Source organism: Panthera tigris, chromosome X (genome assembly GCF_018350195.1).
Source record: "Panthera tigris isolate Pti1 chromosome X, P.tigris_Pti1_mat1.1, whole genome shotgun sequence".
NCBI lineage: Eukaryota > Metazoa > Chordata > Mammalia > Carnivora > Felidae > Panthera > Panthera tigris.
The window spans coordinates 112,206,088-112,231,755 of NC_056677.1; the positions used below are offsets into that span (position 1 = coordinate 112,206,088).

At 50.6% G+C, this 25,668-nt stretch overlaps 1 protein-coding gene across 3 annotated transcripts; it reads left to right on the forward strand.

The window, feature by feature from the left end:
* Positions 1-1,515: 1,515 nt before the first annotated feature.
* Positions 1,516-23,773, forward strand: VGLL1 (vestigial like family member 1). Of its 3 annotated transcripts, XM_015544881.2 has the most exons (4): positions 1,516-1,684; positions 6,407-6,629; positions 15,189-15,608; positions 22,515-23,773. In XM_015544881.2, coding segments are annotated over exons 2-4 (624 nt in total). In that variant the 5' UTR covers positions 1,516-1,684; positions 6,407-6,427; the 3' UTR covers positions 22,517-23,773. The 3 variants fall into 3 exon arrangements, with proteins under 3 accessions (XP_015400367.2, XP_042830340.1, XP_042830341.1); XM_042974406.1 differs by lacking the exon at positions 22,515-23,773 and having other exon boundaries at positions 15,189-15,691; XM_042974407.1 differs by lacking the exons at positions 1,516-1,684; positions 22,515-23,773 and adding an exon at positions 2,934-3,005 and having other exon boundaries at positions 15,189-15,691.
* Positions 23,774-25,668: the final 1,895 nt, after the last annotated feature.

The following is a 25,668-nucleotide window of genomic DNA, read 5'->3' on the forward strand; positions in this document are numbered from 1 at the left end:
AATGGGCTAATAGGACAGAGAATACGGGATGCTGCTGACGTGGGATAGGGCACTTCAGAAGCCTTCTCAAAGTGACCGAGTGGGGGCGCCTGGGTGGCTCAGTTGGTCCAACCCCAGACTCTTGATTTTGGCTCGGGTCCTGATCTCACGGTGTGTGACAGTGCGGAGCCTGCTTAAGATTCTCTCTCCCTCTCTCTCCGCCCCTCCCATACTTGTGCTCTCTCTGTCTCTCTCAACGTAAAAAAAAAAATAAATAAATAAAAAGTAACAAAGTGACTGAGCGGAGAGGTAACGAGAGGGCAAGTCCCGAGGGCGTGTGGGGGTTGGGCATCCCAGGGAGAGGATGTTGACCCCATTCAAGGAAAGGCCGGGAACCCTGCAGGGCTGGAGCTTAAGGGAGGGGAGGGTGGGGAGAGCTGCCCTGCCGAGAACGGGGGGGGGGGGGGGGGGGGGGGGGGGGCAGTTCCCTCCCTTGGGCCCTTGTCACCGGGACGTGGGAAGAGAAGCCAGTAGAAGCTTCTAAACAAGGAGTGACTCGATTCTACGCATGTTCTAAAATGATCCCTCGTGCTGTCTTGAGGTGTTTGGACCAAGAAGGGCCACGGGTGGAAGGAAGGAGCCCCGTTAGGCTCCGGGGCGGTGCTGAGGAGAAAGGATGGGCGCTCAGACCTGGGCGAGCCTGGGGGAGGTGGTGGGAAAGCGATGCATTTTGAAGGTAGAACTTGCGGGAGTCGTTGATGTGTTTTTCTCCAAACCCTCCAGTGGGTTTCCTTTTCACTTGGCGCAAAAGTCAAAGCCCAAGCGTGGCCCGTGGGGCCCTCTGATGTGGCCCCGTCTCCCTCGCCTCCCTCCTCTCCAGCCCCTTCTGCGAACAGACCAAGCACGAGTCCCCCCTTCTGCCTTTGGTTTCCCTCGGATATCAGGGAAAGCGGAAACGCACACGGTGTGCTCCCTCAGGGTTCTGCTCCAATGTCACTTTGTCGGAGAATCCTGTCTCCGTGGTCCCGTACGTCCCCCTTCCCTGCTTCCTTTTCCCGGCTCACTGCTCTTGGCGGCACTGACTGCCGTCTGACACACACACGCCGCACACGTGTCTGTGAACACCCCGGCACGTAAGCTGGGTGTGTATTCCTTCCATGACGGCGGAGATTTGGTCTCCCTCTGGGGCCCACGGAAGCCCGTGACACGTCCGGAATTCTCGGGGTGTGGGCTCCCGTCTTCTTCCCTCGGGGAGAGAGGGAGAACGCTGGGATGGGCCGAACACACTTTCCCGGTCCCTGAGAGTGAAGGTGACTGATGTTCTAGACGCCGGTGACTCCGTGTGTGGTTTCCGGCAAACAACTGGCCGCCTCCTTTAAGAGACAATATCACTAAGTGCTTTTTTTTAATGCAAAAAGAAAGAAATAAAAAAGAGCTCCCTCTGTTCCTCATTCCTGCAGGTGCCCAACCCGAAGGACTTGTCGGAGTGCATTTTCTGCATTCTTAATAGATAGCCAGCAGGAAATGCCTCTTATAGCCCGGGCTGGAGGGGTAGAAAGTAGCGAGGGGAGGGTACAAAATCCCCAGCCCCTGCTTCCGCAAGCCCTGAGTTGCTCCAAAGTGGGCCAGGCGACTCTGACCACCCCTACGCACCTTTGCCCAGCCCTGGGATCTTGCTGTCTCAGTTTGATGGTCAGGAGTTAAGGTAAGAGAAGCTGGTGACTTTGGGGGGGCGGGGGGGGGGTGGCAAGGAGTGATGGAAATTCAACCGTGAAGGAATCGGGGCGGGGAAGCGGTGAGCATCCCACACTTTGCTCACTGATAGACGATCTGGTCCCTTTGGGGCTTTCGTGCCAAGTGGCGACCTCTCTGACACGACACCCCACCCCCCGCCCGAGGTGCCTGGTACCATTCTGCAGACGGGTGGGAACCGCGTCCCTGCAGGCAGACCGCTGGCATAGGAGTCCGTGTTGGAGTATTTGTGCAGAAGTTTGGCCATTATTTTGAGGTTGAGTTGGAGCGCTTGGCGCCTTTGTCGTTTCCGTGCTGGGGACATCGCAAGCGACCAGGGTACTTTTGTGATTATGCTATTCTAGCCGCACAGCTGGCAAAGCTTGACCTTAGGGTTTTGTCTGCAAGAGGCTTTTGCTACAAGCCGGGGACTGGGACCGGGCCGTCTCCCGGAAGGTCCCACCCTCTCTCCGCCTCGTTGCTCTTCTCTGGGTTCCAGCTTTGCAGTATCCCCTTCTCTTCAGCCAGACCCCAGTTCACTCCTGGAGTCATTTGGGGATGGAACTGCCCGTGTTCCTCCCGAGGTGCCGTGAGATGCAGCTTTGCAAAGGCTGTAGATGGTAACATTACTCTGAATTTCATAGCCCTCCGAGGGGGCTACGAACATTCCCACAGAGGTGTGGGTGCCGGCCGGACGCTTGCCCTTGAGCTAGATGCAGAGACGTAACCCATGGTTTCCCTTGGGGACGTGCGTCCGTGTGTTTGGGGAGGACGAGATAGGGCAGAGGTAGCAGTTGTGGCTTGTTCAAGATCCCACTTGCGTAAGGTCTGATCCTTCCAAGATGATGGGGATGAGGCGTTGCCTCTGGCTCTCTCAATAACCTTTCCTGGCTGTGGCCAGCGGCCTGTGGTCTCTGTGCTCTTTACCCGAGGAGACGAGGGCCGTGCTCCGGGGCCCTGATGTCCCCAAGGGTCCAGCCGGCTGTGGCTTCAGGGAGACTCCGCAAAGACAGATTTGCAAGCTGTGTCAAGCCTGAGCTGAGATCAGTGGCCACTGGCATTTCCAGGGGTAAAGCCGTGAGTCCTGCAAAGGTGCGAAGCAGCCCTCGCAAGTAGAGGCTTTACGGAGGCGCCTGGAAGGGGTGCACAGATGTTCTGCCTGTATCCCCCAAAGGAAACCAGGTGGCTGCTTTAGGGCCTGGCTCCAGGTTCCCTAGATATCAGAAGCCAAGCCTTTACGTTTGGTAGACTGGGGCGGACGGAGGCTCACAGAAGGGGACTGTTAGTCCCACCAGGTAAGGGACGGTGGGGAAAGGACAGACACTGAAGCTAGAGAGGGTTCAAATCCCAGCTCTGCCTGCCACAAGCCTAGCTGTGCGGCCCGGGTAGTTCATTTCCCCTTCTGGGCCCCCATATTGCTCATCTGCAAAATGGGGTAATAGTACCTGCGCCGAGGGCTGTAAAGACTGGAGAGAATATCCGTATAGCTTCAGGCACCGAGGAGGTATTTCGTAAACCGCGGCTTTAGAAAAAGCGCTGCCTCCCAACATTTATCATGAGCTTATGCTCCGTAACAGCTTTGCTTTCCTTTTTTTTTTTTTCCTTTCTTTTGCTGTGTTTTCATACAACTGTGTCCATTTAAGGTGTTCCGTGTTAATTTGATAAATGTATACATTGTCATAGGATGGCCCCTCTAGTGATCATGCGTAACCCCACATAGTTACTTTCTATTCGGCAGCTGGAATAGTTTAGTTCTAGTCTGTGCAAATCGGAGGATTATACTGCGATAGGGTTGTGTGTGCGTTCTCTGCACGGTCTCAGGTCTTTGGGGTTTATTTACTCCTTGTAACTTTGTATCCTAAACAAGACTTGCCCGGTTCCCACCCGCCCCCCAGCCGCTCGTAATCATCACTTGAATCTCTGTTTCTATGAGTTTGGCTTTTTAAAATTCCGCACACTAGTGATATTATACGGTACACTTGACTTTTGAACTACAAGGGTTTGAACTGCGTGGGTCCACTTATGCAGTCTTTTTTTTTTTTTTTTTTTTACAGTGCAGCTCTGTAAATGTATTTTCTCTTCCTTACGATTTTCTTTACGTTTCTTTTCTCTGACTTTAGTGTAAGAATGCAGCGCATAATACATATACAAAATATGCGGTTAAGTGACTGTTTACGTTACCAGTAAGACTTCCGGTCAACAGTGGGTTATTCGTAGTCAGCATCCCAAACTCATAATGTGCTCAAGGATAACACCTTTGTTTTATTTCTGCAATGCTGAGTATCTGGATATAGCACGTGCTTTAAAAAAAGTTTTTTTTTCAATGTTTATTTATTTTTGAGACAGAGAGAGACAGAGCATGAGCGGGGGAGGGGCAGAGAGAGAGGGAGACACAGAATCCGAAGCAGGCTCTGGGCTCTGAGGTGTCGGCACAGAGCCCGACGCGAGGCTCGAACTCATGGGCCGTGAGATCAGGACCCGAGCCGAAAAGTCAGGACGCTTAACCGACTGAGCCACCCAGGCGCCCCGCATGTGCCTTTTTTAATCGAGGAATAATTTACCTTTAGTGAAATGCGCAGATCTTAAGCGTACCATCTGATGGATTTTGACAAACGCGTACTCCCACATAGGACATTCACCCTCAAGATGTAGGACATTTCGAACACCCGTGAGAGTTCCTCGTGCCCCTTCCCAATTTCCACCCTACAGCCAGCCACTATTCTGATTTCTACCCCCACAGGTTATTTCTGCCAGTCTCGTGTAAGTGGAATCCTACAATATGTGGTCTTTTGTGTCTGGGTGTTTTTTTTTTCACCCAACATAGTATTTTTGTGATTCTCCATGCTGTTGTGTGAATGGGTAGTTTTTTCCTTTTTCATTGTCGAATGACATTCCATTATACGATAGCGTCACAGCTAGTTTATTTATAATCCTGGTGATGGGCATTTGGCTCATTTCCACTTTTTGGCTATTATAAATAAAGCCGCTATGAATATCCTATACAAGTCTTTGTACGGACATATGTTTTTATTTCTCCTGGCTCTATGTATCTAGAAGTAGGATTGCGGGGTCATATATATAGCAAGCATATGTTCAACTTTATAAGAAACTGCCGAACACTGTTTCAGAGTGGTTGTTGGCGTGTTTTTTTTTTTTTTTTAATAAGGATACAAAGGATTCATTTTTCAGGTCGGGCCTGGTGATGCTTACTTAGCGTGGCTGTCCACCAGGGCGAAACAGAACGATGTGCTCAATTGAAAGCTGTGTTGTTATGAAGGCTTCAAGGCGGCAGAGCCCAGTGATGACTGGGGCCAGAATGAGTCGGAAAGGAGAACTTTTTGGAAGGGTCCCCTGCTCATCACAATCGATTGACACCAGGAACCTAAAAGAATGGGCTGCAGAATTCATCGTCTCCAACCTCTTAATTTTACTCAAGAGGAATCTGCATCCCAGAGAGGCTATGTGCCTCCCCCCAAATCACACAGCTGAGGAAAACCCCAGGTCTTCTGACTCCTAATTGGTATGATTGCCTTGCGTTGTGCTTTCTCTGCATGACATGGCATTGAGGCACTCGGCCATTGTTTAGTGACTAGAGAAGAACACAGAACATAGCTATTGAACTGTAATCATTTCCATCATATTCACAAGAATGAATAAAAGTGCTTTTAGCCAGAGCACCTTGGCAAGTGGGGTTGGGGGGGCCAAAGGTTAAGAAGCACAGGCTACTTCTCTAGTAAAGCAAGGCCACGCAGGAGGTCTTGAGTGCCCACTGTGTGCCCAGTCCTGGCTTTGGTGCGAGAGGACAGTCTCTGCTCCAAAGGAGCTCACGGTTAGGATACAATGATGGAAGCCAAGTTTAAGGCAATTCAGCAAAGGGCTATCGAGCTTCTACGGCGTCCCGGGCATTGTTCTAGGTGTGGAGCATCTGGCGGCCAACGGGGTTGACATCCTGGCAATCTTTCAAAAGCTTTTCACCAACGTTGCCATATATATTAGTGTAAAGCATGTTCGTTCTTGAGATGTGTGTTTGGTTCAGAATTTATGTGTCCGGAGGCCTTAGGACCGGTGCTGTTTTTAGTTGCTCGTGTCCAGCACGGGGTGGGGGGTGGGTGCAAGGATCAACAGCATCAGGGGGCAGGGAGAATTTGATGTGTCTCATTCCCTTGCACGAAAGCGGTCAAGGCGGAAAGCAATGCTTGTTATGAAAAGTGGAATCTTCGAATACCCACTGGATTGCTTAGTCAAGCTGTCCGGGGAGGGGGATCCACATGCAGTTCCGGGTCAGTGTTGACTCCTTTGTTTTGCAGGAGGAAGGCACTAACCCAGGAGGCAAGTTACGGTTTGGGCCTCAGTGGCCTTTTTTTTTTTTTTTTTTTTTTTTTTTTTTTTTTTTAACTCCCTGCTGTTCTTGTAGTGGAGTTGCCGGATCCTCCTCATCTGAGGCTCTTGAGGACCCCTTCGGCGCTTTGTAGACTCTTGTCTTGGTCCCTGAACGTTGATCACACAGGGCTCCTCTCCTGGTGCTCAGACCAGCGCAGCAGGGTGGACGAGCTCCCGGACGCCGCTCAGGGGCCCGGGTTCCCTGGAAGCATCGTGAGAGCTTTTGGGGTGCTTGCCCCCCAGGGGCCCCTCATCCAAACGATAGCCAAGCCGCTCGGAAAAATGGTGCCAGTAACGTTTTGTGTTCGATCTGCAGCTGTCATCTGCGTCCCTCACGATGGAAGAAACGGGGAAGACCGCTATCCAGCTGCAGAGACCCATAAAGACTGAGTGGAATTCTCAGTGCGTCCTTTTCACCTATTTCCAAGGGGACATCGGCAGCGTAGTGGACGAACACTTCTCCAGGGCTCTGAGCAGTGTCAAGAGGCCCCAGCAACTGAGCCCCTCGAGCCAGAGTGCAGATGTGATCCTGAGGAACGGTGAGCAGGCTGGGTGGGAGGAAGCTGGAAGTTTCTATCAAGGCTGTACGGAAAGACCGGTTCTGCGATGCCTTTGTGCTCACACGCGTGTATTTGCTGCAGGCGAGTCACACTGTAAATGAGAAGCCGCACCCGTTTCTTAGAAGTTTCGTGTCAAAATCGGGACACCTGGGTGGCTCAGTCGGTTGAGCGTCCGACCTCGGCTCGGGTCGTGATCTCGTGATCTCGTGATCTCGTGAGTTCGAGCCGACTGAGCCACAGCAGGCGCCCCTGCTGTTTGTTTATTTTTGAGAGAGAGAGACAGACCCAGTGTGAGTGGGGGAGGGGAGGTGGGCAGAGAAAGGGGGAGCACGGAGCCCGACATGGGGCTCGATTGAACCCATGAACTGTGAGATCGTGACCTGAGCCGAAGTCAGACGTTTAACCGACCGAGGCACCCAGGCGCCCCCCTCCAAACACCATTCTGAAATGTGCAGTGGACCAGGGCCTGGTTGATTTTAAAAACTCTTTATTGGGGGAGGGGGAGGAACTCTCTACTGTACTTGCCCAGCACCCACATCGAATGCCCGGCCCCCCCCTTGGGCCTTGGTTGCTTGTTTTTGCAAAGCTGCCAAGTGGGGCCTCTGCCTGCGGGGGAAGATGTCCCCTCTTTGCAGAATCCATCACTCTGGCTTTGCTCTTTGGGCCTGGACGCGGACGCGGTGTATATCTGATGTGTTCACCTTTGCAGCATTTAGTGCTTTTCTAGGAGTTATTTCTCCAGCCAGGCAACGTGATTTTCCCCGAGTCCCAGGACACCAAAGGGCAGGATGTAGAGTTTGCTGTTGCCGTGGGCGCGAAGGGCAGGGGGCGGGGAGTGGGGAGTGCCGTCCAACAGTGTGATGAGTACTTAGAGGCGGACCAGGAATGAGTGTGACCAGTCATCCGAGGCACTTGGTTGCCCCCTCTTTCACAGGGCACCCAGGTGGCTCAGTCAGTTGAGCATCCAACTCTTATTTTCAGCTCTCAGGTCAGGATCTCACAGCCCACTTCAGATTTTGTGTCTCCCTCTCTCTCGGCCCCTCCCCGGCTTGAGCTCTCTCTCAAAATAAATAAACTTCTAAAAAAAAAAAAAAAAAAAAAGATTCCCTCTGCCCCTTCCCCCGCTCAAGCTCTCTAAAATAAAAAATAATTAGAAAAAACCTCCTTCATTTGGATTCCGTAACACCACACTCTCTTGGCTTTCCTCCTTCCTCTCTGGTTACTACTCCTTTTTAAAAAAAAAAAAAAGAGGTTTATTTATTTTTGAGAGAGAGAGAGTGTGTGTACCAGTAGGGGAGGGGCAGAGAGAGAGGGAGAGACACAGAATCGGAAGCAGGCTCCAGGCTCTGAGCTGTCAGCACAGAGCCCGACGTGGGGCTCGAACCCACAAACGGCGAGATCATGACCTGAGCTAAAGTCAGATGCTTATTTTACTGAGCCACGCAGGTGCCCCCAAATTCTGTCAGTTTTACCTTCAAAATATATCCAAGTTCTGGGGCGCCTGAGTGGCTCAGTCAGTTGAGTGTCAGACTCTTGATTTCGGCTCAGGTCATGATCTCCCAGTTCCGTGGGATCGAGCCCCATGTTGGGCTCTGAACTGGGGCTGCAGAGCCTTCTTGGCATCCTCTTTCCCTCTCTCTCTCTCTCTCTGCCCGTCTCCCGCTCATGTGCACGTATGTACGTGCTCTTTCTCCCAAAATAAATAAACATGAAAAACAGTATATATCCAAGTTCTGACCACTTCTCCCCACCTCTGCTGCTATGATGCCATCATCTCACCCCTGGATTTTTGCTTCCCGATTGCTCTCCCTGCTTCCACCGTTGTTCCCCTTCAGTCTGTTCTCAAGGTAGCCATCAGAATGGTATCACTAAAACGACAATCTCCTCCTATCTCTCTTCTGTTCAGAAGCTTCTAGTAGCTTCCTGTGTCTTGGAATCAAACCCAAAGTCTTGAATGGGGCCCCACTCTCTTCCTGATTTCATCTCCTCCCACCTCCTACTTCACTCAATCCAATCTAGCCTCCTGGCTATTTGTAGGATGTGCCAAGTACAATCCTGCCTCGGGCCCTTTGCACTTGCTTTCCCCTCTCCCTGAAATGCTCTTTCCCCAGATAACTGCCTGACTTTCCGTCTTCTTCATTCAGGTCTCCCCTGGAACGTCACCTCTTCGTCCAGGCCTTCTCTGCACAATCTCTTTAAAAAATAGAAGCCCCCCCGCAACCCGTCAACCTCTGTCATCTTACACTATCTTATTTTATTTTTTATATTTTATTTTTATTATACGTTTTCTTTCTTGTCTCCTCCCATCCTCTAGACTCTGAATTCCGTGGCAGCAAGGACTCTGTGTTAATTGCTGCTTCCCAAGTAGCTAGCCCAATGCCTGACACATGGAAGGTGGTCAGGAAATATCGCTTGAATGAATGAAATTGTGATTTGGATCATAGGCTACTGATGTCCGCCATAGAAGGCGCCACTGAAGAGAGTGAACACCATGTGATGTATGGCCTTGGAACCGGATAGCCTGGGGCCCAGGCCAGCTCCACCATTGATTAACAACGTGATCTCCGGTCACATCACTTCCTCTATCTGTGCCTCGGTTTCCTCATCTCTACAATTGAGTATTATTGAACTATAGAAGGAGTCAGTGACATAATGCATATCCACTGGCACATAGTGCCATGTAGGTGTTATTTTGTGTGGGTATGAGGGCCTGTGTTCAAAGCATTAAGACTACAGAGCAGCAGGCCTCACCCGGAAGCCTGCACGTTTTCTAGGGACTTCTGGGCCCTCTGTGGCAGCTGTACGGTTTCCTATGCCTTCTGACTTCATTCTATTCTGTGACACACCTGTGCGTGAAGGGAACTTGGACGTGGCCCTGTTCCTTGTCCAAACCAACCTTCCCAGGTCAACCAGAGAGGCAGCCATCTTCCCCACTACCTTCCCAGTTGCGTTTTCCCTGTGAGAATCTCCCAGAGCCCTCGCCTGTCAAGATGTCTTCCACACAGACCGTGGGGTGGGCTAGGCAAATGTTGACCCAGCTGACTGAGCAAATGAGGGCCCGTCCTCCTCAAGGCCTCTCCTTGCTGTGAGGAGTCAAGTGTTTCACCAGCTTTGCTGCCTCAGGGGAGGCCCCGTGGAAAAAGGGCGGCCCCCCAGTGGTTCTCACAAGAGGTGCTGTGTGAGAGACAGGCAGCTTCGGAAGTGGTGGCAAATCCATAAAGTAGCCTTTCATGACTGACCGTTAGCAGTGTCTCAGCCCCTGCGGGCCAGGCCCAGGCTGCCCGGCCCTGGCTGAACCATGGCCGACAGAACAGGCGCCCATTCACAGGCTCTCACTACCAACCCGGCCGCTTTCTAAGGGTGCTCTGTCAAGCCAAGTATGCAAAGCCCAAACACGGAGACCCACATGGCTAGGAAATGCCATCGAACTTCCTGGCTGCTTTTCCCAAATCAAACTTGTTTTAATTTACCTATGTATATTTTTATACTGGCCGTACTTCAGAAAAGAAAACCCAGGGTGAAGTTATTTTTGAATGATCCCCCTTTTAAAAAGACTCCTGGGTTTCAGAGTCGGTAACCGGAGAAGCTTCAGTAGTTAACCACTTCCGGGGCAGGAGACATGGTCCCGGGGCACATCCCGCTCCGTATTCTTCCCATCACAGTCCCAGCCCCAGGCCGGGCGACGTTGCTCAAGGGCTGCTGAGAGGTGAGTGGATGTATACCTGAGCACCCAAAGGCCTTGGGAGCCAGACCCAAAAGATCCCACCTTCTTCTCTCTCCCCTCAACCATAATCCACTGGGAAGGAAACTGAGGCTCAGAGAGCCACGTGATCACTAGTGTCTATTTGAAACCAGGCTGATCTGACACAGATCCTGAGCTCTTAGCCATTTGAAAATACTGCCCACGTTCTGTGTTTCATTTTCATTTTCGCCAGGGAAAAGGTTCTGGATAACCCGCCAAAGACTAGGTACCCCAGGGAGGCGACCATAAGGCGGAAAGTGGGACTGAGCAGGTCGCCTCAGAGGCCTGGAGCAGAATCGTGTCCTGTAAGCTGTCCCTGGTGTTGTTTCAACTTCGGCTAATACAAACAATATCCTCTTTGTTTCTGGGGAGAATGAATAAGAGACCAGCGCCACTAGCCAAGAAGGCAGAGAAGGGAGCGTCCATGCGTACAGATCGGACAGGGCCAGAGGTTGGACTTTTCGTGGTGCAAGACGTGTGTGCTGGGAGGGTGCTTCGTTTTAACTTCTTCAGAAAGCAGGATTTGTATTAAAGGCGGAGACAGAGGGGCGCCTGGGTGGCTCAGTCGGTTAAGCGTTCGACTTCGGCTCGGGTCATGATCTCGCGGTTCGTGACTTCGAGCCCCGCGCCGGGCTCTGTGCAACAGCTTGGAGCCTGGAGCCTGCTTCGGATTCTGTGTCTCCCTCTCTCTCTGCCCCTCCCCTGCTCATGCTGTCTCTGTCTCTCAAAAATAAAGGCGGAGACAGAAAGGGGAAGAGGAAGAGAAGAAAGGATAGACAGAAGGAAATCTGGCAGTTATGGATCGATCTTTTACAACTGTGACTCGAATTCTTTGAGTCACGTGGCTTCCCAGTTTTTACTTAAAATAACTTTTTCTCATCACAAAAGTACTGTTATCTTTTCAAAATGAGCATCTATGCACCCTGCTACGTTTTATAGCGTATCATCATTTTGGACATAAATCGCGTATCTCTCTCTCCCGTGCCGTTACATGTTCTGCTACATCATTTTAATGGCTCAAGCGTATCCATTTTAGGGCGCCTGGGTGACTCGGTCATTAATCATCTGACTTTGGTTCAGGTCATGATCTCACAGTTGGTGAGTTCGAGCCCTGCTCCGGGTGAACACAAGCCCCGGGTGAGCCCCACTTCTCAATATCTCTCTCTCTCTCTCTCTCTCTCTCTCTCTCTCTCTCCCCGCCCCTTTCTCTCTTTCTGCCCCTCTCTCACTTGCGTCCTCTCTCTTTCTCTCAAAAACAAAGGAGTATGCTTTTTAAAGATCTATGGAATCTTATAATTTTTGGACACTGGATTGTTGTCAATTTTTCGCCGTATTCTAAATATCACTTTGCATATCTTTGTAGCTAAATTTTTGCACCCCTCATTGATTTTACCCCCAAATCGCCCTAAGGGCAATGACTGGATCAAAGGGTGCATACAAATCCCACAGAGATATTGTGTCCGCCTGCCACCCTTCCAACGCCAGTAGTTCCTGAAAACACCCAGCTCCCTCTGTTCTTTGGAATATTGTGGAGACATAGCTGCCTAGGGCACGAGTTTGGCAATCAGACCGCTTAGCGCCATCGTGGCATCTGGCTTGCTGTGCGGATCACGTGAGATCACGCACACAGAGTGCTAAGCAAGGTGCCTGGCCCATAATAAGTGCTCAATAAACGAAACTGTTCCAGGGCTGCCTGGGCGGCTCTGTCAGTCGAGCGTCCGACTGTTGATCTTAGCTCAGGTCATGACCCCGGGGTCGTGGGATCGAGCCCCGTGCCGCAGCCACTGTCTACGCCATCCTCCACATTGAACACGCACCTGCTTCTGCTTCCCTGGCACCAGGTGGCCAACGGCGGGGGGCGGGGGGTACCCTCCGGCCTCATGCCATTACCATTGTGCTTTCCCCTGGGTGGATCCACGTGGAGAGTTCCAAACCAGGAAAGAAGCGTGTGAATGTGAGCCCCCAATAACAATTGGTAATAATCAACAACAGCCACAGCCAGGTGCTATGCAAGTCCTTGAGGGTGTGATGGTGAACAAAAGAGAAATGGTTTCCGTGTTCCTTTTTTTTTAGATGTTTATTTATTCTTGAGAGAGAGAGAGAGAGAGAGAGAGAGAGAGAGACAGAGCATGAGTGGGGGAGAGACAGAGAGACAAGGAGAGACACAGAATCCAAAGCCGGCTCCAGGCTCCAAGCTGTCAGCACAGAGTCCGACGCGGGGCTCGAACTCATGAACTGTGAGATCATGACTTGAGCTGGAGTTCAAGGCTTAACCAACTGAGCCACCCAGGCGCTCCCGTGTTCTTTTTTTTTTTATGTTTATTTATTTATTTTGAGGGACAGAGACAATGAGTGGGGTGGGGGCAGAGAGAGAGGGAGAGAGAATCTCAAGCAGGCTTGGGGCTCGATCCCGGGAACTGTGAGATCATGGCCCACGCCAAAATCAAGAGTCAGATGTTTAACCGACTGAGCCACCCGGGCGCCCTGATCTCTGTGTTCTCCAAGCTTCCTGGCTAGTGGGGGAGAGCAAGTGTGAGTGAGTGAGTGGAAACATTGCAGATGAGGGTTACTGCTAAAAAGTGTCCCAGAACCAACATGTCCCTTGACTGGTCTCTGCTTGTGAATGTAGTTTGGGGTTATATAAAACTTCAGTCTTCCTTGGCGCTCCCTCTCTCATCTCTAGAGGTAACTGGTGGGGGGACCTTGGGTAAGAAACTGTCACCAGGGTCACTTCTAGCAGCAGCAGCAGCAGCAGCAGCAACCTTGAGTCAGTCAGGACTGTGGCTCAGGATGCCTTCCCGGTTCACAGGGTAGGGGTCTGTGGCTGCGGGGAAGAGTGGCTCACTAGAATTCAGGGTCTCAACTCCATGGGACAGCAGCACCCATGCCTGCTCTAGAAAGGCGGCTTTCCCCGGGCTCCCCAAGGCCCACTGTGGGGCTGCTGTGAATGTGGGATTTGGGACACTGTGCCTCCCCACACGCTGCCATCCAAGCTGAGCACAGTGACCAAGTGGACCTGCTCCTGGGTAGCCCCCTTGGTTGAGCGTCCAAGTCTTTACTTTCAGCTCGGGTCATGATCTCGGTCGTGGGATCGAGCCCCTCATTGGGCTCCATGCTGGGCATGGGGACTTCTTGAGATTCTCTCCCTTCCTCTCTCTCTCTCTCTCTCTCAAAATATTCCAAAGACCCTGGGGCCCTGCCTTGCACATTTCAAGCATTCAGTGCCTGGGTCAGATGCTACACATTGTTTCTAACGTGTACTCAGGACATGTGGTACCTTATTCCACACCAAGCACACAGAGCGATTATACTAAGTCAGCGTAATCTTTCTCTATTTGTGCCACGCGGGATCCTGAATCGCTGCTGGTCTGCAGGTATCAATTTTCCAAAGTGGCGTTCATCCCCAAGAACAAATCTTAATATGTTCCCTTGCCCTTGGTTTCGCTGAAAGGCCAACCATCGGGCCGTTGCTCACGGTGAGTGGTGCGAAACGTTGGGTAGAATGTCTGTGCCGCGTAAGTTAGGGCTTATTTTGCTCTTATCTATATTACATGAAAAGGTAGGACGGGAAGAGGGGGGAGGCTCCAGTGTCACTGCACAGACCACTCAGCTGTTTTTGTCTTGTACACAATCCAGGCAAGTGGAACATTCAGGAGAGCTGGGAGAGGCACATGTGCAGGGGGGCGGGGAGGAGGAGAGAAGGGGACCAGTCTCTCCAGCCCTCCGATCTTCCTTTGTCTCACGCCCACGCCCCCCTTCATTATCTTGGCTAGATGAGTGCCAGACCTCTCTCCCTCCTCCCCTCTTGCCTGAGTGGGTGTTGCGAATAGAGAAAACATCCATCCGTGTCTTGAGCCGTCCTAGACTTTTTGAACACTCAGATTCAGCTGCTACCATAGGAACAGTTAGAACAGTGTCTATGAGACCGAAGGAGGCTCCGGCCTCGTTAGCTGGTCCGCAAGAACTTTGCAAGAAGACACCGAGTCACCCCTTGACCTTGAGCATTTTGCTTCTGCGGGAAGAGGTGCAAACAACCATTTCTGTACCCATCACTTACGGCTCCAGCTCGGATCCCTGCTTGGCTAATCTGCTCCGCTCGCTTGGTCCAGTCTTAACATCCCCATGCCCCAGATCCCTCTGGAAAATGGGGTTTCAACCCCTCGACTTCTTTGAGTGACTTACACAGGCAAATGTTAAACCCTTCATAAAGTTCTGTGGGGTCCTTCTGTTTGGTGCATTCAAACCACCAGCTGTAAAATAAAGCCAGCCGGCAACAACCAAACAGAAATCACCTTTAATCAAGCAATTCTACTTCTAGAAAAGTTTCCCGGAGGGGCTCTTTGGACATAGATGCAAAGATGTATATACAAAGATGTTCCACCACGGGTGCCATTGAGATCATTGAAACGATGGAAATAACTGAGTTGCCCACAAATACCATGTCTATTGGCCACATTATTAGTGTCTCAGGAGGGAATACTGGGCAGCTATTGAAAAGGCTGGTGTTGGCTCCGTTTGTCACTATGGGAGGATATCTGGGATGTGTTTAATGATGCAAAAGCAGCCTTCAAAATCATATACACGATGTGAAAGCCGCGCGGGCCTGAATGGAAACAAATCCCAGAAAGAAGGCGGATGATGGTCTGTGGTGATGATGGTTAAGGCTTTGTGGGTTCACTTTTTCTACATTTTCTTCAGATCAGAAAAAGAGTACGTATTAACCAGGAAAAAATGAAGCTCCTTCCACGTCGCGAACAATGAACGCCTAACATGTCTTACGAATCTTTCCTTCCCAGATGGTGACATGCCTCCGAATCGGTGGCGTTTCTCTTCTCAGTGGACAAAGCCAGAGCCCGGAGCATCTTTTGCATACGGCGCCACCGACTGCAGCTTCCATGGGCCCGGTCTCATGACTATGGATCACTACCCGGTGCCCCTGGCGGGGAGCCCCTCCGTTCCGTCTGGCGAGCCGTGGCCTTACCCCTCCCCGGCCAGCCCCAGCTCCTCGGAGCCTGGCTACTCTCACGCCTACTCCGGCGGGCACGTGCCGTCCGAGCCCCAGCCTGACGGGAAGTATGAGCCTTTCCTAAGCCTCCTCCAGCAGGACCGATACCTAGCCCCTCCTCAGGAAGCTGCGGTGTGGGAGGATTGCAGCTCTGCTCCGACAGCCGGAAGCACGGGATTGACCTTCAACTTGCCTGCCGGCTCAGCCCACTGTAAGGAAACGCCTCCGGACGCTCGGGGGCTGGCTTCCGATTGGTCGCAGTTGAGAGGGAGTGGGCATGAGATGGGGTGCTAAGACTCATTGCTCCCACTCCAGACGTGGGGCTTCTGAGGGATGGGACGTTGTGCTCGAAAGTTCCGTAGACCTAAGTCTACGTGAACTTGCTAAGCTTCACTGAGGGTCACAGCTTAATGATTCAGGGTTACCCAGGGAGCCAGCCAGATGGGCTTGGCCCCGAATATTGACCCCAGTCTGTTGACTCGGGACTTACCCTAGGAAAATGATTTCGGCGGCGCCCTAAAAAAAAAATCACAGGGTTCTGCATTCACCTCGCTGTAAGCTGCCAAAGAATCCGGCTGTAAAACAGGCTGGCAACTCGCAGTGACGCCCGGTTCCCGGGCAAAACCAAGGGCCATCTATACCAACCACCTGCTCCAAACATTAAAATTCAAAGCCACTGTAGAGCCCGGCGGTCCGTGGCTTGTGCTTTGCACGCTGGACCCCAACCTGATCGGTTTCCCTCGGGTTCCCGCTCCCTGGCCACCACCCCTCCCCCTGAACTAAAACCCCCTTAAGGCTCCTTCGCTCCTTCGGTCACTCTTTCTCCCGACAAATATTTCATTAGTGCCTACGAGATGTAAAGTACCTACCCCGGAACCAAGACTCCCTTCTTTGTAAAAGGCTGAGGGAGAATTGGCCCGAAGTATACTTTCAGCCACAAGACAACTCAACCTGCTACAAAATTTGCCGTTCAGGGTAAATACTGGTAATAACATATATTTGATAGTTTCATGGGGCCAAGTCTGCATCCTCTGGCCTTCTGTACTCTGGACGAATTTTCTTTTACAGCCCCCTAGTCCATACCTATCTGTAGTTCCAGTGTCCCACGCCCGAGAGGAATTGCTAGAAGCCGCCTTTACCCTGAACTACACATACAGGGCACAAAGGGCCTGTTCAGCGTAGCCAACCTACGTCAGGCCCTGCGTTCCAGCCTAACGTCGAAAACACATTTCCCATTAAAATAACCGCTCTGTCGCTTCTAGAGTTTGAGTAAGAATGTACCGGATCCAGAGGAAGAATTAGGCCAACTGTGTTTGTACGTATGCCTGTGCGTACACACAGCAGAGCTCTGTTTCAGCAGTTAGTGAGAGCACGGCTCGCGCAGATCCTCGCCTCCCAAACATAACAGCTAGACGGTTCAAACCCAGTTCAGCAGATGTTTGGTAAGCATCTACTACACACCGGGCGCATCGGGGCAAAATGACGATGACACATCCTCCAATGTTTATCGCCAAGTCTGACGATAACTGCACACTCCACACTCTCCTCCGAACGTTGATGTCAGTGGTATTACTTGGCCTGATGGTCTAGGATCTGCTGGGGAAGTCGGGAATGCTCCCTGTAAGATGGGAGCAAGGCCCAAGGTCCCTTCAAAACAGAAGCTTCTCTGTTGTTTGTTTTTTTGTAACTTCTGATAAAAGGGAAAATATGCCCCGTGTCTGTACACTGAGGGGCAGACCATCTGGGGTCCCTGGAGCTTTGTTGTCTAATCAATGCCCTCGTTGCAAGTGAAAGTATGTCTCTGGTTCTGCCTTTGTTTGAAACACACTATCAAACTCAAGTTTGTTCTTTGTATCTTGAGAACAAACTTGAGAGGACTGGAGTGTGCAAACCAGGCTCTTCAGCTGAAAAGATCTTCATTTCTATTGAGTATTTTCAGAGCCGGAATTTGTTTCATCCTTGTCTCAAGGAACCCATGCTCTGGTTGCCTCATGAACTGTCTTGACCATTTTCTTTTAATTTTTTTTTTATTTTTGAGAGAGAAAGGGAGACACAGAATCTGAAGGAGGCTCCGGGCTCTGAGCTGTCTTGACCATTTTCTTACGCTGCTATCCTCCCAGCTCGGTTGAGTTCTTTTACCTGAGCTAGATTCAACCCAGGTGACTCAGCAAAATGAAGAAATTCATGAGGATTAGTTTGCTCTGTACCAGAAGTTCAGTGTTCAGGCTAGAACATCGGGCCACCCCAGGACTCTGCAGACCAAGAAAATGCCACCTGGGGCCAAAGGCCAAGACTCTGGGCTCCACACTCAGTTTTTTTTTAAGCACCATTTAAGTTTATTTATTTATTTTGAGAGATACAGAGAAAGCACAAGCAGGGGAGGGGCAGAGGGGGGCGGGATCCCAAGGAGGCTCTCTGCCCTATCAGCTCAGAGCCCGATGCAGGGCTCCGAACCCACGAGCCGTGAGATCATGACCTGAGCCCAAGTCAGATGTTTAGCCGACTGAGCCACCCAGGCTGCCTTCCATGCTCAATTTGAAAGTGGTGTCAGCGGCATCTGGCTGGCTCAGTCCGTAGAACATGTGACTCTTGATCGCAGGGTTGTAAGTTTGAGCCCCACGTTGGGTGTAGGGATGATGTGAAGATAAAAAATCTTAAAAAAAAAATGGTGTCAGTAAGAACATCCAAATGGGCACAATCTGGGTGGAAAGGCATGAGGCTCTTTATGGCCTGGGTTCCCATTACTTACTAGCTTCAGAAACTTGGTCACATTTCTTAACCCCTCCATTCTTCGGCTCATTTGCAAAATGAGGATTAAAATAGCGTGAGCCCCGTTGAGTTTCTGTGAGGATTAAACGAAATAATATATGTAAATGCTTAGGATTTACATTCCAATGTAAGTTAGCCACGGTGAAGGGGGCGTTGGGGGAAAGCAAGCCACCAAACCCACAGCAGGCCATCAAAGAGTGACTTCTGGGAAGAGTGCCTCAGGCTGTGCTCTGGGCTGTGTGTGTGTGTGGGGGGGGGGGGGGAAAGGCTCCCACAGCCCCAGTTGTCAAGTTCTTTACAATCTAGCGAGGAGTGGGGTGAGGGCAGTAGTAGACCGTGCTAGAATGTTCGCTCCTTGAGGGCCAAGACTTTGAAGTGTGTGCCCTCACATCCTAGCTTCTGCAACAGAGCTGGCCCAGAGGTCAATACGTATTTGTTGAATGAGTGACTGAATGCTAGAAACCACAGAACATTAATTAATGAACGTCAGGATTATAAAGTCTCCTAAGTACTTGTTAATAGTGTATATCTATATTGAGGAGGGCACCTGTTGAGGTGGGCACTGGGTGTTGTATGGAAACCAATTTGACAATAAATTTCATATTAAAAAAATAGTGTATATATATATATATATATATTTAATGTCAAGCCTTAGAATTACTGAAAACTTGATGCTTTAAATTATTCATAGGCCAAAACTAACAGCAGCATGTACAGATGGGGACTACGAGTCAGATCTTAAACACATCATCCTGCTCCGGCCCCACAGTGACCTTGTGAATTGTGTACGTGCCTTACGCAACAAGTATTCGGTAAACAGGGATTGACTGAATGAGTAAACAGTCTTATTTTATGGATGAGGAGAGTGAGTCTCAAACAGGTGAAAGGGCTTGCCTTAAGATCACACAGCAGAAGGGGCACCGGCTGGCTCCGTCGGTTAAGCGTCCGACTTTGGCTCAGGGCATGATCTCGCAGTTCGTGAGTTCTAACCCCGCATCGGGCTATTAGCTCTGGGCAGAGGGGGGCAGCAAGGCATGGGGACTGGGAAGGAGGTAACTCCCAGGAACCCCAGCAAAGCTCCTGCTCTTAAGCACGCCGCCCGCCTCCCAGTCTTGGCTGATGCTGAGTAGCACAGGAGAGCTTGTGAAATGCGCAGATTCTACGCCCTCGCTTCCTGTTTTGTAAGATTTGGCACGGAACCCAGTCACCTGTATACATTCGATTCTTTGTATATTTTATATTAACCTGGTTTCAAAGTGAACTGGATGAATCTTTCAGTAGGAATTTCAGTAGTTCTGAAAGATTTCCTGTGTGAAGGCCCAGATAAATATTTATCAAAGGAAGGAAGGTAGGGTCTCTTCCTGGCCCTCCAATACGGGCCCAGTCCCCTTGGGCTGCCCGTCACACCCCTGTGGGGGTGAGTCCCAAAGCACTTCGGTGCCAAAATTTTTAGGGAATTTGATGGGGGGGGGGGCGTTGTAGAAATAGACACTGTGCGTTCCTTTAATGTCTACCGGATAACGATACATTGATCTCGTTCATTGATATTGCAATTTGTCAGACACGGTGCTATGATACACATGTATGATATAATAGTGAATGAAACTATCTCTGTCCCTGCCCCCATAGAGTTAACAATCTAGCGGGGAAGGCAGGACCTCACGTCCCGAAAAAGGGAAAAAACATTTGCAACTTATAAGTGCCATGAGGGAAATATATAGGGTGTTGAAATAGGGGTAAAGTGGGGACCAACTTTGGACGAGGCGGTCAGAGGGGGGCTTCTCTGAAGCAGTGATAGGTGAGCAGGGGCCCGAATAAAGGGGGGTGAGCCAGCTTTAGGAAGAGTTGGCATGGAAATGGAGGGGGTGGGGGAGGCCTGTGAGGAATGGAGAAAGATCAGTGCGGCCAGAGTGCAGCGGGCAACGGAGCGTGGAGCGTGGCACAAGACCACGCTGGAGAGGTAGACAGGAGCCACGTGACACGGGGTCTTATGGGTCGTGTTGGGAGTTTGGATTTTATGTTGTGAGTGACTTGGTAGGCCATGGGAGGATTTTAAAGGTGATCCACGTTGTACTCAACTGAGGTCACCTCAGCCGTCATGGACAGGATACCCTGGAGGAAGGCAAGAAGGAAAACAGATCAGTAAGGAGACAAGAAGCATGAAAAGATGGTGGCTTGCTTTAGGTGGTTGCAGTGGAGACGGATAGAAGTGGATGCATTTGGGGTGCCCGGGTGGCTCAGTCAGTTAAGCGTCTGACTCTCGATCTCAGCTCACGTTTTGACCTCAGGATCATGAGTTCAAGCCCCAGTCGGGCTCCACACTGGGCCTAAAGCCTACTTAAGAAAAAAAAAAAAAAGTGGATGCATTTGAGCTCTACGTGGGGTGTTTAGCTCTTAGGGTTTGGCAATGGTCCGGATGGGAGTTCTGAGGAAAGGAGAAGAATTTACCCCAACCGCCCCCCCCCCCAGCAGCCCTCAGTTTGTTCTCCGTATTCAAGAGTCTCTTACGGTTTGCTTCCCTCTCTGTTTTTATATTATTTTTCCGTCCCTTCCCTCAGTTCATCTGTTTAGTTTCTTCAATTCCACATATGAGTGAAATCATATGATACTTCTCTTTCTCTGACTGACTTATTTCACTTAGGATAATACGCTCTAGTTCCCAAGTGGATAGATGTCGGAAACAGTTGTGTATGTAAGCAAGGAGCTCAGAAGGGAACCCCAAGGAAAACTTTGAGGTGGATCGGTGCGTAAAGGACAGTATTTAGATGCTCGAGGCAGAGGGTGTAGATAGAAGGGTGGAGGACAGTGTCCAGGAGCGTGCCGATGTTCCGAGGTTGGGGCCGAGGGGAAGCAGCAGAGGGGAGCAGTCAGTGTGGTGGGAGGAGAACCGAAAGAAACTAGTAGGAGCGAATGTGTCAAAACAGGGAGCGATCCGCTGGGTCAGAGGCTTCCGGGAGATCCAAGAAAAGCAGGAAATTTCTATGGGATGCGGCATCAAATTTTGGTAACCTTGTTAAGAGCAGTTTTCCCTGAGACACCTGGGTGGCTCAGTCAGTTGAGCGTCCAACTCCGGCTCGGGTCATGATCTCACGATTCTCCAAAGTTTCACGGGGGAGCTCATTGAGCCCATAGAAGGGACACGTGGACACAAGGACACGTGCTAGGAGGAGGGACGTCGTAACATGGAAAGTGCACAGAAGGAGAATAGGGGACACAGATGCGAATCGATCGGCTGGTTTGTTTGTCGGGGAGTCAGAAGAGTATGGATCAAACGATCTCTGTCTCCTCCATCAACTCTGGGGCGAGAGCGCGAATGCCGGTGTCGAAAAGTGGGAAAGTGTGAAAGTCGGCAGTCAGCCTCCTGAGCGCCCAGCGGAAGTCCGAGGTCGGGAGTCGCAGGTTGAACCAGCCGGGTTGTGTGATTTTGCTCAGTGCCGTTTGGCTAGTGCGATGCACAGAGGGCAAATGGTAACGTTCATCTGGAGGGAGGCTTTGGCGGGCGAGCGAGAAGGATGGGGAGGGAGGAAAAGGGGCCAAGGTATCTGCAAATGGAGTGACTGTAACAGCGGGGCCTGGTCTCTGACCTGCACAAGGCAGGAAATGGAGGCCGATGGAGGGGGACGGGGTAGAGGTGGAGGTTGAGGGACCGGAGGATTAGGTTATGGAAACATGTAGTGATAAGACTACTTACGCCAACGACACGGGAGGTGGTGGGTGGAGAGTCGGCGTTTGAAGTTGAAATGGCAAGGGTGCTACCTGTGTAGGTGACGACAGAGTCTAGCGCATGACCACGGGAATGGCTGGCTGAGGTAGAAGGAAGTGAAAGGTCATTAGAGATGAGAAGAATGATAAGATTCACAGAGGTGAAGCAAAATGAGAACCAGCAGCGACCTACAGGGTAGGCGCTATTTTTATCCTCACTCACAGGATGGGAAAATTGCAGTTTAGGGAGGTTAAATCATTTGCCCCAAGTCAAGGTGAGTGAGTGCCAGAGTCTGCTTGCTCTGACTCCGAAGTCCTGTGCTTCCCTACGAGGCTAATTCTACTCTGCGACGTATAAGGACACTGCCTCTTTAACAAGATAGTAGTTCATATCTATGGAGCAGATATGTGCCAGGCACTGTGAGAAGGAGCTTTATGTGGGTTTAACTCACTTAATCCTTTCCAGAATCTTAAGAGGTAGGTATCGCTTGTAGCCCCATTCAACAGATGAGAAAGTGGGGCTCAGATAGGCTAGGTAACTCGCCCAAGGTCACACAACTGGGCAGTGATGGAGTCAGGATTCAAACCTGGGCTCATTTGACCCCAGAGCCAGCTTCTTCCTCATCGTGCTCATCTTGTTTTTCAGAAAGCCAGTCTCCAGAGAGAAGAAATGTGGTGGTTTTTTTTTTTAATTGAACTTCAGTCGGAAGAAGAGAATTCCTTTTCCCAAACCTGCCTGTGATGTTCTACTGTGAATCTTGAGGGTCTGGAGACTGCACCGTCCTTTTCCCTTTCCGTCACTAGAGAGCGTTGCGCCAGGAGCAAGTTTCTGTTCTCCCTAAAATTCTACGCTTCCCTTCCTTGGCACCTATGTCCTGTGGCAGGAGTTCTCAAACTTCAGTGACTCCCCAGCGTATGAAATGTTTAAAAGAGCAGTTCAGGGACGGGGACCATAGAGGCTCATCCCACCCTCCCTGCCCCCAACTGCTCTCCTCCTTAGAAGTCATAGCGCCCTTGCCCTCTACCAGCAGGGTCTTTGGTATCGTACGGGGCCGCCCCACTCTGCCAACCGAATGGAGGAGATCCGAGGAACATCCTGAAGCTTTCTAGCCTCACCCAGACTGTGGGCCACTGCGCTCCGGCCTCTGCCAAAAGCAAAATGAACGTGCTGTCCTGAATGAAGTACTTTCTTTTTAATGTTTTCTTTATTTTTGAGTGTGAGCGAGCGAGAGAAGGGGGCAGGATCCGAAGCGAGCCCTGCAGTGAGAGCCGTAGGCCCAATGCGAGTCTCGAACGCACAAACTGTGACATCGTGACCCGAGCCGAAGTCAGACGATCAACTGACTGAGCCCCATCCCAAGCCGAACCCGGAGTAAGTTCTGTGCCAAGAGCGTTGGTCGGTTGCAGTTCCAAGAGTTTCTTCCTGCCCTCACTCCGAGGATGAGGATTCTGGCATCTGACGCCCCACAGGTGTCCCCCTGGACCTTGGTGACACCTTACGGCCTGCCACGGGGCCCGCTTGGCTTCCCCAAACAATGAAACCTTCCCTTCGGCTCTTCCACTGTTAGGGGCATCTGGGAAGTATTATCTGTCTTTTCGGTACAGAGCCGCTGGGGCCACCCATGGGGATACCCACGGCGTCTTAGACACATTGGTGGGGAAACACAAGGCTTGGGCCAAGCCATGGCAGCAGGACCTCCCTGCAGATCGTTCCAGATAAAGTGACAAATTTCTCCAAACTCCTTCATCTCATCTCTCTAATCTACCAGACGCCCCTGAGGCCAGCGTGAGCTTGGCAGTTAGCCTGCGACAACCCCAGAAGGCCTTGCTGCCCATGTTCCCCGTCCACACAGCCCCCACTTGCTCCTGTGTAATAGCTCAGGGGGTGAATAATAAAACTACTTTTTCGGATCACGCTGTTCTCCGTTCCACGTTCTTTCACATCCGTGGTCTCAGGCCAACTTCCCGGCAACCCTGGGACTGGCATTATTACCTCCGTGTAATATGTGGGTACTGAGGCTTAGGGCTGCCAAATGACCTGCCCACGGTGTCCCCACCGCACTACATCGGGGTGGCTCTTCCATACTTTTCCTCCCATCTGCTATGTGAAGAAAGACCACAGCTCTTGCATGAGTGAATTACACTCATTCTCCTGTCTCAAGAACAGTTTTTTTTCCCAGTGTGTCACATGTGTTTCCTACATCTGGGGAGAGAAAGGAAACTCGGCCAGTACAATTCGTCCAAGTTATTTACCTTCAAAAGCCATGCTCTTTTTTAGGGCTGATGCATGATTATGCAAGTGTGTGTTCCTTGGCTCACGCCAGGAAGATTCATCAGTGTTCAAAGATAATATGTACCACTAGGATTGAACTCCTAATGTACTGTTTAAGGAAAAAGAAATGATTCCCAGAAGCCTGGCATCTTCCGTAGCCTGGTAAAATCGGATAACGTTTCCTGAACAAATTCCTCAGCCCGGAAGCTCTATCTTGAATAAAGCTGAAAGCAGTAATCGATTTTCCCACTTTAATAAAGAGGGAAGACCAGGCCTCCTTCCTCAGAGACCCTTGCTCCTCCGACAGACCGGTAAATCCCCGCCCAGGTCAACTCCTACATAATCCCAGACTTCGATTTCCGGTTTTCTCTACCCATTCTTTGTTTCTTTTCCCGCCTCACTTCCAAAAGGCTAACTTGAAAAGCACCTCTTCAACTTACTTTTGGCATTTGACTCTTGGAATGAAAAATGCACACCAGATGGGGGCCACCCTTCACACACAAAGGTGGGGCGGCTGGCCCCGTCAGAAGTTGATAATCTTCTGAGATGCGAGTTAGGGGGTGAGGGGTGTAGAATTAGCAGATTGATCAAGGTCCGAAACTGGAGGGGCGCCTGGGTGGCTCAGTCGGTGAAGCGTCCGACTTCAGCTCAGGGCGTGATCTCACAGTTGGTGGGTTCGAGCCCCCAGTGGGGCTCCGTGCTGACACTGAAATTAGTTATCCCTCCACAAACAAATGCTAACTAGAATATAACAGTTCTCTCTCTCCCATATAAACAATCTCTGCCCTTTCAATAATGGTTTCCCTCTTGATATAATTAATTGAAAATAATCTAGTAAGCCGTTTTGTATTTCCAAATGTGCAGTAATAATGCGATGGCCCATTTCAATTCCTTTACTGTGTAAGCGTTTATTTATTTTTAAAAAAAAAATTTTTTTTAACATTTATTTTATTTTTGAGACCTAGAGAGACAGAGCATGAATGGGGGAGGGTCAGAGAGAGGGAGACACAGAATCTGAAACAGGCTCCAGGCTCTGGGCTGTCAGCACAGAGCCCGACGCGGGGCTTGAACTCAAGGACCTCGAGATCATGACCTGAGCCGAGATCATGACCTGAGCCGAGATCATGACCTGAGCCGAAGTCGGCCGCTTAACCGACTGAGCCACCCAGGTGCCCCTACTGTGTAAGCGTTTAAAACCATATGTCCCTGTGAATTTTTGTAGGATGGTGGTTTTATCGCAATTTTTAAAATAAATTTAATTAAGATTAAATGAAGCCTCAAAGATCTTCTCAAAGTGAAGTCTGGTTATTTATTTTTGTCCTTTTAATCATTCTGTATGCTTTGAAGCAAGTCAAGTCTATTAATTTACAGCAGTTACGGTTACTTTTTTGGTAAAAACTGTGACCCTCCACCAATCTTTCCAAACGAGTAGCCTTATTTACTTATTTATTTATTTGTATTTTTTAATGTTTATTCATCTTTGAGAGAGACAGAACGTGAGTGGAGTAGGGGCAGAGAGAGAAGGAGA